The sequence below is a fragment of the Paramormyrops kingsleyae genome, chromosome 2 (assembly GCF_048594095.1).
Source record: "Paramormyrops kingsleyae isolate MSU_618 chromosome 2, PKINGS_0.4, whole genome shotgun sequence".
Classification (NCBI taxonomy): Eukaryota; Metazoa; Chordata; class Actinopteri; order Osteoglossiformes; family Mormyridae; genus Paramormyrops; species Paramormyrops kingsleyae.
Window position 1 is genome coordinate 4,299,440 of NC_132798.1, and position 14,400 is coordinate 4,313,839.

The 14,400-nt window shown below is 42.6% G+C and overlaps 1 protein-coding gene across 2 annotated transcripts in view; it reads right to left on the reverse strand.

The window, feature by feature from the left end:
- Positions 1-1,030: 1,030 nt before the first annotated feature.
- Positions 1,031-14,400, reverse strand: part of LOC111857476 (ADP-ribosylation factor-like protein 15) — an 81,484-nt gene continuing 68,114 nt past the window's right edge. Inside the window, exon 5 of one of the 2 annotated variants that reach the window (XM_023838386.2) lies at positions 1,031-2,670. In XM_023838386.2, coding sequence (XP_023694154.1) covers positions 2,518-2,670 — 153 coding nt within the window. In that variant the 3' untranslated portion in view covers positions 1,031-2,517. Of the gene's footprint in view, positions 2,671-3,365; positions 4,436-14,400 lie in introns of those variants that run through there. The other variant, XM_072703897.1, reaches the window with a different exon arrangement.

Sequence of the window (14,400 nt, forward strand, 5' to 3'; positions counted from 1 at the left end):
CCCTGGGAACAGCAGCTCCTGAGCACAGGCAGTGTGCAGTGTGGGGCCTCACACTGAGATTGGCCTCCGTGGACGTGATGATGCTTGTTTTTAATCCACCACCTTGGCGTCGCTGCTCAGAACCGCTGCGTAACGCATTCCTGGGTGCTGACCTCTCGGTGTGAGGGTTCGAAAGTGTAAGGATGGATTTGGGATGTGAAAAAAATGGCGGGGGGGGATGAGGTCATAGGGTCCCGCTGAGTGTCAGGAGAACATCTGCTGTCCTTTGAGAGTTGCTTTGATTACTTTGGTGGCTTAACAAACACTTTTGCTCCACATCTTCATTTCCTACATCTCCGTTTCAGAGCCTCTCTTCACCACAACACCATGACTGGTTAAAGTTTATTCCTGGAGCTCACCTACTCCTTAAAACCTGTGAAACTATTTATACAAATCGTCTTTCGTATGGAAATTAAGACACATAATGTTTTAAAAGAACTTTCCACATTTGAATGCTTATTATGCTGAAAGTGTTATTATTAGAATGTATTATTAGAACAATTCAAGTCCTGACATGCCCTCTGTGATCATTGCAAGGTTATTACTGTGACCCCAGTGAATCTACAAATCACTGCAAGCATATAATATATACACAGTTTTCCAAAATAACTTTTAGAGGTTATTTGTTAATTTTGACTTGTGAATATAATGCATCCTTGTTTGAATAATAAATTCTACAGAAAATACAATTTGTTCTGTAATTTATTTTGTAGATGAAGCCTCTGGATTATATTGCTACACAGCATCAGAGCTATACTAGGTGAAGAGTAAGGTTGGAATTATTTTATTACCTGGCTGCCACTGGTTTTTCTTTGAGCTGTTGAAACTGTAGCCTGTAATTCAAAGAAGTAAGTCCTGGGTAGGAGAATGATCTCGTATGCTTGAGTGGGAGCTCAATCTGAATTGCCAAATATTTACATAGTCTGAAAGTAATTTGTGAAGACGATTCCCTAGGTGAAGAATACAATAAACAATGATTAACTGTGAAAAGTGAAGTAAATAGCTCTTTATTTACTGACCGTAGCCACTGTCAGACAGTGGAGAGCTATCAATACATCCCACATACATACAAAACAGTTTGCCACTCGTTAACATGCAAACATATATACATGGTTAACTTTTTGAATACAAATATAATGTTTCCAATAAGTATACATATAAAAATCATATAGATACTGTTTTACAAATCACTTTCAAAAAGGTTGTTAAAATGGCTTTGTCAAAAAGTCGTATTGTAATTATCGCAAACTTTGTAAAGTACGCCAAGAGAACTCAAAAGGGATTTTTAAAGTAGGTCTTACAGGCAGCTATAGCAACTGAAATGTGGGACCCAGAGGTAGAGAGAGGAGAAGGTAGCAAGGCTACAGGATGAAGGGCGCAGACTCAAGGGGATTAGAGTGCCACACTGGGGCTTGTCAGTAACAGCTGTCATGGCTGTTGATTGAAAGTGTTTGTGTTGCGTCCAAAGTGAAACCCTTCTGACAGTTGCAAATACGGGGCTCTTTCAGATTTAAAAACGACAGCAGCAACAACAAAGGAGCTGCAAATGAAACATTTTCACTCTAAAAACACCATTATGGAGAGAAAAGGTGCATCTACTCGTGATGTGTGCTTGTATTAATATACACTGTGTGTCATAGCAGATGGGCTATTTCGAAGATTGGGTCCTTAGACCTTTGTTCATTCTATTCTATTTTCTCCATTTAGGAAAAGAGCATTTACAGCAATGGGAGGGTCTTCTCATCGGAATCACAGCATTCCTGACAGTTTCCACAGCTATTAAGCATGACTTTGGATTGATTTTCTAGCTACTAAGATACCCGACAGTCTTTTCCTTACAAAATGTTAAAACCCTAGTTTCTGTGCAGCAGTAAAATCATCCCTTCATTTCGGAGGTGAGCTGGAGTAGCCAACACAAAGGGCAGGGGTGTCCATGCATATGTTATACACATGACATAAAGTTTGTGAAAACACTAACTAACCACTGTGCATTACTCACCCTAAAGCTATGCACTTCTAGTTGAGGAAATCGTAAATGGCCAGATATTTAAGGGAAAAAACAATATGTCTGGAGAACTGTCATCTATTTATAAACAATTAAATCATTCATTACAAATCATTTAGGAAAAACCTGCATTCCAATTACCCAATGTAATTTCAATATGTAAGTAAATTCAATACTGTATGTCAATGACAAACTGTATTACTTACATAACATGGTGTGTAAGCAATACAGTTGACAAATACACATATGAGGTAAATATATTTTAAAATTGTGTGTTTTCAGGAAAATTCAGGAAAGTATGAGCATATCTGACGAGGATATCTGATCATTTCCATCTACAGTTGATGGCTGGCTTGTTGGTTTTATTTAAACCTGTGATTAGGTGGGACTTTAAAAAGTCTCTTCAAAGGCAACAGATTCCCCCCCAGTCCATTTCCAGGTGCGTTTTAGTTTGATTTCTCCTGAAAGTCCTTTCATATCCTCCTAGGCTCCATCTTCATCTCCTCCAGCAGGTCAATCAGCTGATTGAAACTCTCCTTCACAGCCTCCATATTGTCCAATGAGCTGCCCCGAAGAATCCACCTTTTCCCCCTCGCAAGAGGCTCCAGTTCTAAGTATCTCTTTATCTAAAAAGAGAAGGAAACACAAAGAACAATTTTCCCTGTTGGCATTTTACATGCTTTGTGACAGAGAAGACCAAGGTGTTTGGTCAATTTTCGTCTGCAGTAACTCCCAGTGTGCCTGAGACTATGTGAAGTTTAAGGGGATGAGAATGACGTCCTACACAACAAGCAGAGCTTCGATACTGCAGCCAAATAACTGAGAAAAATATATAAACTTTTAGCAATAAGAACGGGATACTTAATGCAAACACTCCTCTCTGGGCGCCATTAATGACAGCACAATACAGAAAAGTAATTATTGTATGTCAGTTTAATGTTCAGCAGCTCATCTGTTTTACAGTTTTTGGCAAGTTGTTACGGCAAGAACAGCAGGAAAACATCTGTTTCACCACAGATGGGTTAATGGTCAAGGGAAAATTGTTTCAGAATAGGTTTGTGTACTTAAGACAATTAAACCAATTAAAACAACCAAGCTATTTTCAAAATAAGATCAGTGTTTAGTTTCCATAAATTTGCTATAAACATAGAATGACTTTAAATCCCTTTTTGTATTGTGGTTTGTTTAACAGAATTATAAGAAGATACTTCATCAATAACATTATAAAATACATCGAGAATTTAAACAAAAAGTTAAACGTTATAAATTTACAAATAATGGCCATATATTTACTTAGTAAATATGATCTATGACTGTATTAATGGTGGAAACATGTTTAATTAAACTAATGAAATTACAGTACATTAGTATAGCTACCAGAAAGTAAATAATAAATGTTGAACACACAGCCTGTCGCATCCTGTGTAGCCCTGAAAACATGTGGTTGCACAACAACTGCGTCCCTGTGCAGTGCAAATGCCACCTTTCTGCAATGAAACATGCTTCTGATTGCAGGAGAAGACTGGAGCATTCCTGATGCTACTTATGCAAGTGGAAGCTGTTCCTCACACTCAGCCACAGTCCATTGGCGGGAGAAGAAGTAGCAGATGCGCGTGGACATGGAGATCGGAGGCCAGACAGCAGCAACAGCTATCAGGCAGCGGGCAACATACATGCACCCTTTTGCTGACAAAAAAAGGAGAGCATTGGAGGCAGGGCACACTGTCACCTGCCGCCATTTCAGCATGCAGCAGCCTAAGCGATTTTCGATTTTCTAATTGTCTGAGCAATGTCTAGTTTCTGTGAACAAACCTACTAAAATCTTAATGCATCTAAAGCTAAATTACACAGTGGGCAGGCGATCGACGTGAATCATGAACAGAGGTGAGCTGGGTATGTTGACACTCACTTAGGTTGATTTTACTGATTCTGATTCAGTTATAAAAGTCAGTTTTCCAAATCCATCCCTTTACAGACCAAAAGTGAAAAAAATGCCATCATCATCATATATAAGGTATGATGACGAATAGTATACCAATATAGTAATCATTTATGATGTTTGGAAGATTTTACATTTTACATTTCCAGAACAGCAGTAAGATCTCTATTTTAAATAGAAAGAATTTAATATTGTCTAAACTTGAGACAATGAGTGAAATACTGAACATGATCATTGTGAAACTTTACGTATTATCAGCATACAAATTATATTAGGCAATGCCAGCTATGGATGGCTATTAGTTGACCAAAAGAGTGTCTGGCCAGTCTTGAACACTGCCTTGCCATGAGGGGCCCCCTGCTGGAGGATTCTGGACCTGCACTGGCAGCCGTCAGAAGCAGCTACAGAGGCTCCCTGTGCTCGGAGCTCCTCTGGCTCTCCACGTTTTCTGGCTACGAATGCAGATGACAAAAGCACATCTAGAAATCAAAACGTGCTACCGCACATATTACTGTGTGATATTTTTACTTCTTACATTTGCAGCATCAATTATATATAACAATCCAGCACATTGTTCTCCAGAGTTTGATTTTCCTTCATTTCTTTTACACTGAAAAATTCCGCAAAAAGCCAAGCGAGGAGTTTCTTTGGGATTAACGTTTAAGCACGTTTATGTTGCTTAATGGCCTCATTTATCATTGGAACATGTGAACCCCACAGGATGCTGCCAGATGGCTTTGTGGATGACTGCTAGGTCACTCAGTCTGGGTCATCTGAATCCAGTACCTGGACCCGTTCAGCTGAGGAAGCCAATTATGTCCATGAAAAGTATGCAGCAAAGGGAGAGAGAGAGAGAGAGAGAGAGGGGGCTTGTCTAACTTCTTAGTGTTAGCTGCTAGGTAAGGTCAGTCAGCAAAGGGAAAGGGGGAGAGAGAGAGAGAGAGAGAGGTGGAGATGTAAAAATAAGGGGAAGACTTTGACATGTGACTCTAACTTGGAAATGTCTCACTCACGAATATGTCCCAAACACCTCATGTTCCAGAAACATACACTGATGAGACAATAATTTCAGAATTACACTTTAATTCATAGCTTTGTTACTACCAGGAAATCTTGTTGTACCTTGAATTGCCATTCGTCTTAAATCTAAAGGAAGCTCCCACTGGATATGCAGGGATACTGCCTTTGGCTAACAGTACTACTGCACTGTGTAGCTTGAAGAGAACATTTCCTGATCTGGCAGCTCAATAGGATATACACTTCCAATCAATAGTGTTTGCACACACTGTGATGTTCTACGTTTGCATGTTACTCACTTAACATTTGCTCAACTCAACTTTCCAGTGCTAAACAAGGGTAAAAAATCTGCAATTTATTAAATAAATGGGAAAGAGCCAAAAACCCGAGGTGTGCAAGAACTTTTGACTGGGAGTGTATTTCATACCACACATGATAGACCTATATAAAGATTTGCTCTCATCTTTTCAAAATCTCTTAAAATGTCTTTTAAGTTGAAACATGAAGTCAGATGTTATTGGGCAACTGTATTAAAAGTGGATCTGCCCAGTAATACACAAAAGAATTATAGTACTAATGATAGCATGAGAATATTTGCTTATACGGTCTGGTTTCTGAGAGACTCTGATCCTTCTGCTAGTCTGTCTGACTACCTGGCCGCCAGGGGTGCCAGAGTTCAGGTCCAGAAAGTAAAAATCCAGATCAAGATTTTGTTTCAACCAACCAGTTGAGTTCTCTGTGACTGGGACTCTTTATACTAAACTGGCTGGTTGAAACAGAATCTTGGTCTGGATTTTACTTTCTGGACCTGAACTGTCCACCTCCACCTGTTGGCTGCTTTGAACCTACTTCACCAATTCCGTGGAACATTCTAGGAAGGGGGAGAGGAGCTGTCAAGCTATGCATACTGGCTTCACCATCTAATTCATCAATTGCTGTTAAAAGGTTTGCTTTTCCAGGGAGGATATTGGCAAGATCGAGTTGAACATAAGAAGTAAGAAACAGCGAACCTGAAGAACAGGTGTAAAATTTTATTATCGTCGGATCGTCCTGCTCATGACAAACAGGCTGGTTGGTTTAGAGATGTGAAGTCAGTCAGTTCCTGAAGTCACACACAGGCATTCAGTTGTTGTGGAGGACAGCCTGCCTCTGACATAGAAGCCAGGTTCCCCTGTAGCCATCAAGAATGAGGTCATATTTTGCTGTCAATGGAGGGAGAACAGAAATCTGCATTGTCACTGTACAGGACAACTCTTGAAAAAATTCAATTGATGGTTGATTCAGTGTGTGAAACCAGACTTGGAGCTGAGGCAGCTCCTGCCCCGACAGTCATAATTTGGGTTTTCTACCTAGAGGACCCAGAGGTTCTCTATGCAGTTTCCTTCATAAGCAGGGGATTCCCCCTTTTAGGGTGCAATTGTCCAGGGGGGGGACATGATCCAGGTATATAAGATTCTAACGGGTCTGGATGCTATTCAGCCAAATGGCTACTTCAATATTAGTTTAAATACTAGAACTCGTGGCCATAAGTGGAAATTAGCGGGAGAACATTTTTAAAACAATTTGAGGAAGCACTTCTTTACACAGCGTGTAGTTAGTTAGTATGGAATAGTCTTCCTGCTTGTGTAGCGCAAGCAAAAACCTTGGGTTTCTTTAAATCAGAGCTAGATTAGATCTTAACAACTCTGAGCTAATTGTTATGTTCTCCCCAAACGAGCTTGATGGGCCGAATGGCCTCCTCTTGTTTGTAAATTTCTTGTGTTCTTATGCTCGTATGTCCAGCACATAAGGTGGAATTCTTAGCTCTGAAGTGGGCCATGGTGGAAAAGCCCTGTGAGCATTTGTATGGCACTGAGTTTGAGATCAAGGCCTTGACCTACATAATCAACACTGCAGATACATATGGATAGGGAGTTTGCAGCTATTCCTGATACTCTGCTCTTATCAAAACAGGCATAAACGAGGGATGAAAACACATCCCCCTGAAATATAACTGCCTGTCACATTACTGTGTTTTCCTTTTAAACTCAAAACTTTAAACCAGAACTCAAGGTCCACCTAGTTTGTGACATCTAAAATTAATAGTATTTCATGTTTTTTCCTCCAAAAAGGACTTTGAATAAAATACTGAATGTAAAGTTTTTTTTTTAAATACGCTACATAAAAGGCAGCCCTGCGATTCTGCGAGAGCCCTGGAACGATGACACACTGTCTCACTGCATCACATACTGTCTCACTGCATCAGTCCTCTGTATAGCGTGATGTGATGTGCGCAGGGCAGCCAAGAGAGACCCTTCCAGCTTCTGCTTTTCTGCCTTTCCTGTCCATATCCCTCTAGGGCTGGCTGGTCCTTTCATCTCGCCCTAGACTTTCCTCCTCAGCGGCTCCTCAGGTCGAGTCAGGCGGCCCCACTCTCTCGCTTACAGCCAGTGCCCTCCTCTGATGTGGAGTCTTTGTCGAGTCAAAATACCCCTGAGACTTTTCTTAGACATTTATTCTGGAAGGTCTTTGTCGGCTGTCGCAGATGTTATTTTCCACCAATTATACTTACACTGCCGGACACTCTAAACATTACCTTTGAAAGCACCCATCTTGTCCTACAGACTAAAGAATCTGGTATTCCAGATGTTACTTTTAACTCTATAATGCTTGGCCTCATTTGCCATTGCAATTAGCTCCCTCATTACCAGTATTCAATAATAAGAGCTTAGCTATGAAGACAGACTTTTCGCTCTGTCCAACATGCATGCAATTCCTTCTGCACAACTCAATGGTGCCGTTAAAAAGGTTAACAACATAATTCAGGTGCTCAATAATTAAGCTACACATTTATCAGCCAGTTCACTGCAGGAAGGACAAGGGTGGAGGCTTTTTCCAAAAGTCTGATTACCTGTGAAATATGCATTGGGAGCAGTAGTGGCTGGATAATGTGCTGAAAAGATTGAAGAGAGCCGTGAAGCAGCTTCCCTGCCAGAGATCTGCTAGCCTTCACATTCACAGCAGTATCTGTGTCTGTCTGGCTGCACAGCTTCATTACTTCACATACAGAGCTCACACCAATACAGTCGCCCCTGTTGTTCTTCACACACATAACCCCTTTCTTGAAGATCAGTGGGTATTTTAAAATATGAAGTTTCCTACAGGGACATTTTATTTAGCAGATGCTTTTAAAGTTGCATTTTGTTTAAGAGTGCAGGGTCCAGCACCTAGATTGGATAAGGGGGGTGATGGGATATATATACCCCCCCAGGGACTTAATCTGGATTCATTCATCCCCCCTAATACATAGATCTTTCTATCTAAATTATTAAATTGTGTCCCATCCCCCCCCCCCCAATATCAAACTCTCTCCTAAGGTGCCACATGGAAGACTCGCTGACATCACTCTGCCGACACTGGGATTCAAACCACCAACCTTCTGAACACACATACAGCATTCTGAGCCACATACCGACCCCCAAAGAGACGCTCTACTGGCTGGGAAGTTCCCCAGTGACATTTAGCCATTATCTAGACTCTACTCTTGCTCTCTTTATAACACAAATAATAGATGTAACTGAGAATGCAGAAGTGTCAACAGCAGAATGGGCTTATGGGAAACTCATGTTACCTTTATCAAAACTAGTGCGTTAATTTCATTTCACAGCATACACTCAAATTTTCTGTTGGATGCATGATGTGAGTTTACCAAAACATGGTGCGTCTGTGGTAGTTCTGTCAGAGAAATCTATTCCAGGCAGCCATTCTGACAGGGGGTGACATGAGGAAAAGCCACAGATCCCTCTGAGGCGTACTGTCGGGATTTCCCCCACAGGGAATCCAGCGATGAGACTCGAGCCTGTATCCCAATCTCTGGGCACTGACCGAAGCCACAACACCTCAACACCTATTTTAAAATGTAGGTTAAGGCGACTGTTTGATGGGAGATTAATACATTTTGAACAGCAATGATATTAATATCATAACAGAAAAATACAGATTCTTTTACAGATTCTGAAAGGGAGTAGGACTGCAGCTGACAGGACAACAATTTCCAGTTAACAGGAGGAATGTGGATAATATGGTATGTATTGATTTAAAAAGACAGTTTGCTGCATGCATAAATCCTACTCTGTGGAATATCTATACAGATCAAAGCGAAACGCCTCTCTGTGAGATGGGAAGCTGGAAAATAAATGGCCAGCACTGCGATACAGTTTACTTTGGATATGCAGGACAAGTAAGTAGATATGCAGTAATATAGTGTCTTTATGGGTGCCATTATAAAGTCTTATAAAGAGAGAGTAATGCTTACAGAAATTTAATTACAAGAACGAAACTGTTACAGCAATTGGTCTAGATTTACCGTCCTAGGCTTTCGGAGGGTATCCCAAAGGGCATCTTTCACTTCCAAAGTGATTTAGACATTTTTCCTAAAGACAGCTGACCAATGGGAGGCCACTGTCACCCCAAGAGGCTGGTGTTTGGAGGGCATAAAGAAACACTGCGTCAGACCAGCATCCCTGCAGCTGAAATAGACTGTGATGATATACAGTATATATGTATGTATACAACAAATATGTTTCAAACATGTTGGCCCTCAAAAGTTTGTCAAAGATACAAGTTCTGAACAACTAGAAGGTTAATTAACTTTTCTTTTTTGCTGTTTTTTTTTCCAAATTGATATGAGCTATGAGAATGTGTTTCAGGTTCATAAATGAAATACAAAAAACTTTGATGAATCTGATCTCAGATTCTTTGCACACTAGCTAAATAAACTGTTATTGCAATGAATTAGTAAATCCCATGTCACAAACAAGTCCAGAATGATGACCTAATCATGCTTTTGCCACATCAAGAAAGGGAGGAAAATGAAAACCGCATGCAGTCAATTTATATGCAGAGTCTATGTCTGCTCCTGTGTCTCAGTGTCACTGTCCTGTGAGGGACCAGGAGTCGCCGCCAAGTGGGTTGCCAAGCACAGTGACAGCTCACGGGACAGCAGGTCCCGCGGGGGCGTTGCCGGGGGCCGCCGGAGGAGCCGCCACTGGGCCGGGGGGGGCCCCGGGCTCCTTTTGCTAGGCTGAACACGGTCAATTGTGGGGCCGTAACCGCTGGGCCGACATTGACCCCCAGACATTTACAACCAGGGAGGTAAGAGGCTTCGCTGAGCTCACTTGGCCCGGTTACAGATTTACAGTAGCCCAATTTATTAAGGGCAGCGAGATCCCTGACAGCTAACATCTGGTCCCGATGACTCGAATGGGTGTGTTGGCAGGCTGCCCGCCCTCACTTCCAGCAGCCCGCTGCATGAGGACCTCCTCTGGGTCCCTTCTTACTTTCTGAGGCCAGCTACCTACGTCAGTGCCCCCCCCCCAATGCCCCCTCCTCCCCTACCTGCCCCCCCTCCCCCCACTCACCACCCCAGCACTGACAGGTGACCCGCTGGCTGGCTGCAGACCTCATTTCTGCACATGGCATTTCCTATAAATCAAAGAGTCCATCTGAACGCGGTTTGAGGCTCACAGATGTACGTCCACACATTAACCCCCCCCCCCCCCCCGGGAGCTGTGATTAAAACTCAAGGCTTCTGATTTTTTCCTTCTCATGAACATCTTTAATTTTTTTTTATCTCCTCCAGTCATAGGAACTTATAACATTAAAAGGTTAATACCCATCCATTCATCTTACAATCATTTTCAAAGAGATGTATATAGAATATTTATATTGTGTTAGTGTATATACAGTATATGTGTATGTGTGTGTGTCTGTGTGTGTGTTTGTGTGTCTGTGTGAATGGGTTTGCATAGATCACATTTGAGGACCAAATTGTCCCCAAAGTGTAATAAAACCTGAAATTTCCCTACTTTTGGGGACATCTTTTGAGGTCCCCATTTGGATAACCTCAGTTTTATAAAACAATCAAAAAAGTAAAAATGCCAGAAGTCTTGTATTTGGGCTGGTTACTTATGGTTAAGGTTAGGGATGGGTAGAGGTTAAGGGTGTCGTGATTGGGATTAGGGTTTTTCCCATAGAAATGAATGGATGGTCCCCATTTAGATAGGAAGACCAAGCAATATATAAGGTCTATTGACTAAATATACATGCTTTTAGTTTGATAGGAACAAAGTTAAAATATGATTCAAACCAACATAGCTTCAACCTTTAAAATATCAACTGAAAGGTCTCACATGCTACGGCTGTTTATTGCGGCAGTTACTTTCATTTTCACGCAGAAAGTCTTTTGATTGACGCACCTAAGCAGACACTTTCAGCTACATGTGCTACAAAACACTCAGCCTCGGAGTGGAGATCATTTTCACTACAGTCCAAACCACATGTAAAATACCGAGGGGGTTGGCATAAGCATTAGGAAGTAAATATGCTAATTTAGTGGGTTTCACGGGTTACATTGCTGGCGGGACATCAATAACCTTTATGACAGCAGTTTATAGAGAGGCCAACTGATCCACCATTTGATACATTGAATAAATTGACAAGAGAGAACACAGAATAATTCTGCAAAGGATCAGTTAGGATTTCAACAGTTGGAGTCCTTGTCAAACTGCAAAGGTACATTATTATACAGTACTGTACTCCTTTGTAATGAAAGGGATTCTGAGGTTTTAACATAATTCTCAAGAGACAATAGAGCAATAAAAAAATATGATGTAACAAGGGATGACAAAGCAAAGAAAAACATATTTTTTATGACCTTAAACTGCAATTGCTTTGTCCTGAGTATGACGTTATCCAGCCCTATAAGGAGCTCCTCCAACTTACAGGGAAAAACTTGGGGGTTGGTGGCAGGATTGGCACTCCAGCTATTGGAAAAAAAAACTCACACTGGTCCATTCGGATTGGTGTGGTGCTGAGGTATCACCTGCCACATGGCTGCACTCAGGTTCTCACCCCTGAGGTAGTTTGTCATGTGATGGGTGCGGCAATGGTGCACGTTCCTTACCCCTCTCTCTCTATAACATACTGCGATAACACGGCAACGCATGTGATCAACGAGAACAATAGAGGCAGAATGGATAAGAGTTCTGTGGGGAAGTGTGGGTGTGGCGACAAAGGGAGATAAGTTATGTACTGGATGCAATTAGACTGCTGGGTAACGCCATACTACAGTCCGTATTCGCTTGACGTGCAGTTTGAAACTTATCAACCATTTATTTCTGTATATTATGATGGCACACATATGGGTGTCCTTGCAGTGCCAGAACCATGAAGTGTCCCCCCCTCCCTTTTTTATTGGTACAGAGTTATGTCAATCATAGGGCTGCATTAGTTCTGTATTCCACCACATCTGAATATGGTCAGGACTTTGACTAGGTGTCAGACTTCGGGCGGAGACAGGAGACAGGAGACAGGACCCAGTTTGCGCAAGTCCTTGGATTTATTTAGAAATCCAAAACCAACCAAAACCAAAACACGAGGCAAAGACGTAGTCGGGGACGGTCCAAGAGGGTCGGAAGCCGGGGTAGTCAGTCCTACGTTGGCACACCAGACAGGGGAACGGGAAGGATGAGAGGCAGGAACAGGAAGGAGCCGGGGAGATGAGGGATCCGGGAAGGGCGGATGGGGTAGACAGGGCAGGCGGGACAAGCAGGGCAGGCGGGACAGGCAGGGCAGGCGAGACAGGCAGGGAAGGCAGGGCAGGCGGGACGGGCAGGGCAGGTGGGGCGGGCAGGACAGGCGGGACAGGCAGGGAAGGCAGGGCAGGCAGGGTAGGCAGGACAGGCGGGACAGGCAGGGTAGGCAGGGCAGGCGGGATAGACAGGGCAGGCTATGCCCCGCCTAGGTGGGCGTGGTCACCTGTCTGGGCGTGACACTAGACTACTCCATAACCTTATGTTTCCTCTTATTCAGCCATTCAGAGGTGGACTTTCTCTCATGCTTTGGATTATCCTGCTGCATAAGCCAGCTGAGCTTTAGATCATAGACTGATGACAGGACATTCTCCTTCAGTATGTCCTTCATGTGTCCCTCAGTTATGTCACACAGGCCCTCAAGCAGCAAAACATCTCCACACCCTCACACTACCGCCGCCATGTCTGACTGTGGGCGTGATGTTCTCACTGTAGAAAGCTGTGTTAGCTTTATGCTAGATGTAAAGGGACCCATGTCCATGTTCCGCTTCGGACTTCATCTTTTGGCATGTTAGCCGAGTCTTTAGATTCCTCTTGCTTAGCAGTGGTGTTCTCCTTGCAACATTCCCATGGACACCATTTCTGCTCAGTCACTTTCTCATGGTGGAATCATGAACTGTGGTGAGAGAGTTCTGCAGTTCCATAGATGTCCATCTGGATTCTTCTGTGACTTCCCAGATGAGTCCTCCAAGCACTCTTGGCATATTTACCACTGTTTCCCCCTTTTGAAGATAATAGTTCTCACTGTGGTTTGCTGGAGTCCCAGTTTTAAGAAATTGCCTTCTAACCCTTTCCCAAGTGATACTTCAATAACTTACTTTTCCAAGTCTTCTGGGTGTGTCTAGTAATTTAACCCATTATCATTTAGATTTGGTTCATTAGTCGATTGAGTGACTAAGGGAGGGCGACTGCTTTGTCACATCCATGATATAGGTGTTGGAGCTGTTTTTTTCTTTCAATAAACCACATGATCATTTAAAAGCTGCGTATTCATTTTACTCAGGTTGTCTTTTGTATTATACTAAATTTGTCTGAATATCGAAAACAAGAATGTGTTATGAATAAGTGAAAGTAGAGGAAATGGCACTGTAACTGCAGATTTTATTGTGTTAGTCTTAAAGAAACTGACTGTAACAATGAGTGGCAATTACTTATGATTCAGGTTCAGTGGAGTGCAGTGCGTCTCACTCATGCTGCCCTAAATGATGCTGAAGTTACACAGTCACAGCATGCGACCCCCCCCCCACGCTGACCTCTCCCAGGGTGGCTGCAGAGTCGTGCTGCGTGTTCCCAGCACCACTGTGAGTCACAAGGGTGCAAGCGTGTCACAGCTGACAATGACATGCACAATGTGCTAGACGTCTGACAAAACTCAGGGGGCTTTTTTGTGTGAGATGCCGGGTGGAAGTGAGCTACTCTGCGCTGACACCCCGTGCGCGGAAAGGCTCGGTCATTCACGGCGTGTCGAGCTGACAAAGAGCATCCGTGATCTGTCTACTTCCGAATCAACAGGACGTCCTTCCAGAAAGTTTCTGCCTGACGTCCATTTCCAATTTGGAGGTGCATTCCTCGAGATGTCATGGATGAGGAGGAGACTGGGAACAGCTCTGTGATTTAAACCGCACCTCTGCACCCCTTCTAGAAAGCATTTCTTCATAAATTATAACCAGCATTTTTACTCTTCTGTGCCTAAAATATGTTTAAATGTAATGGAGTTTATTTAAAAAAAAAAGCTTAGATGTTTGCACATGATAATGAGTGTCTACTGC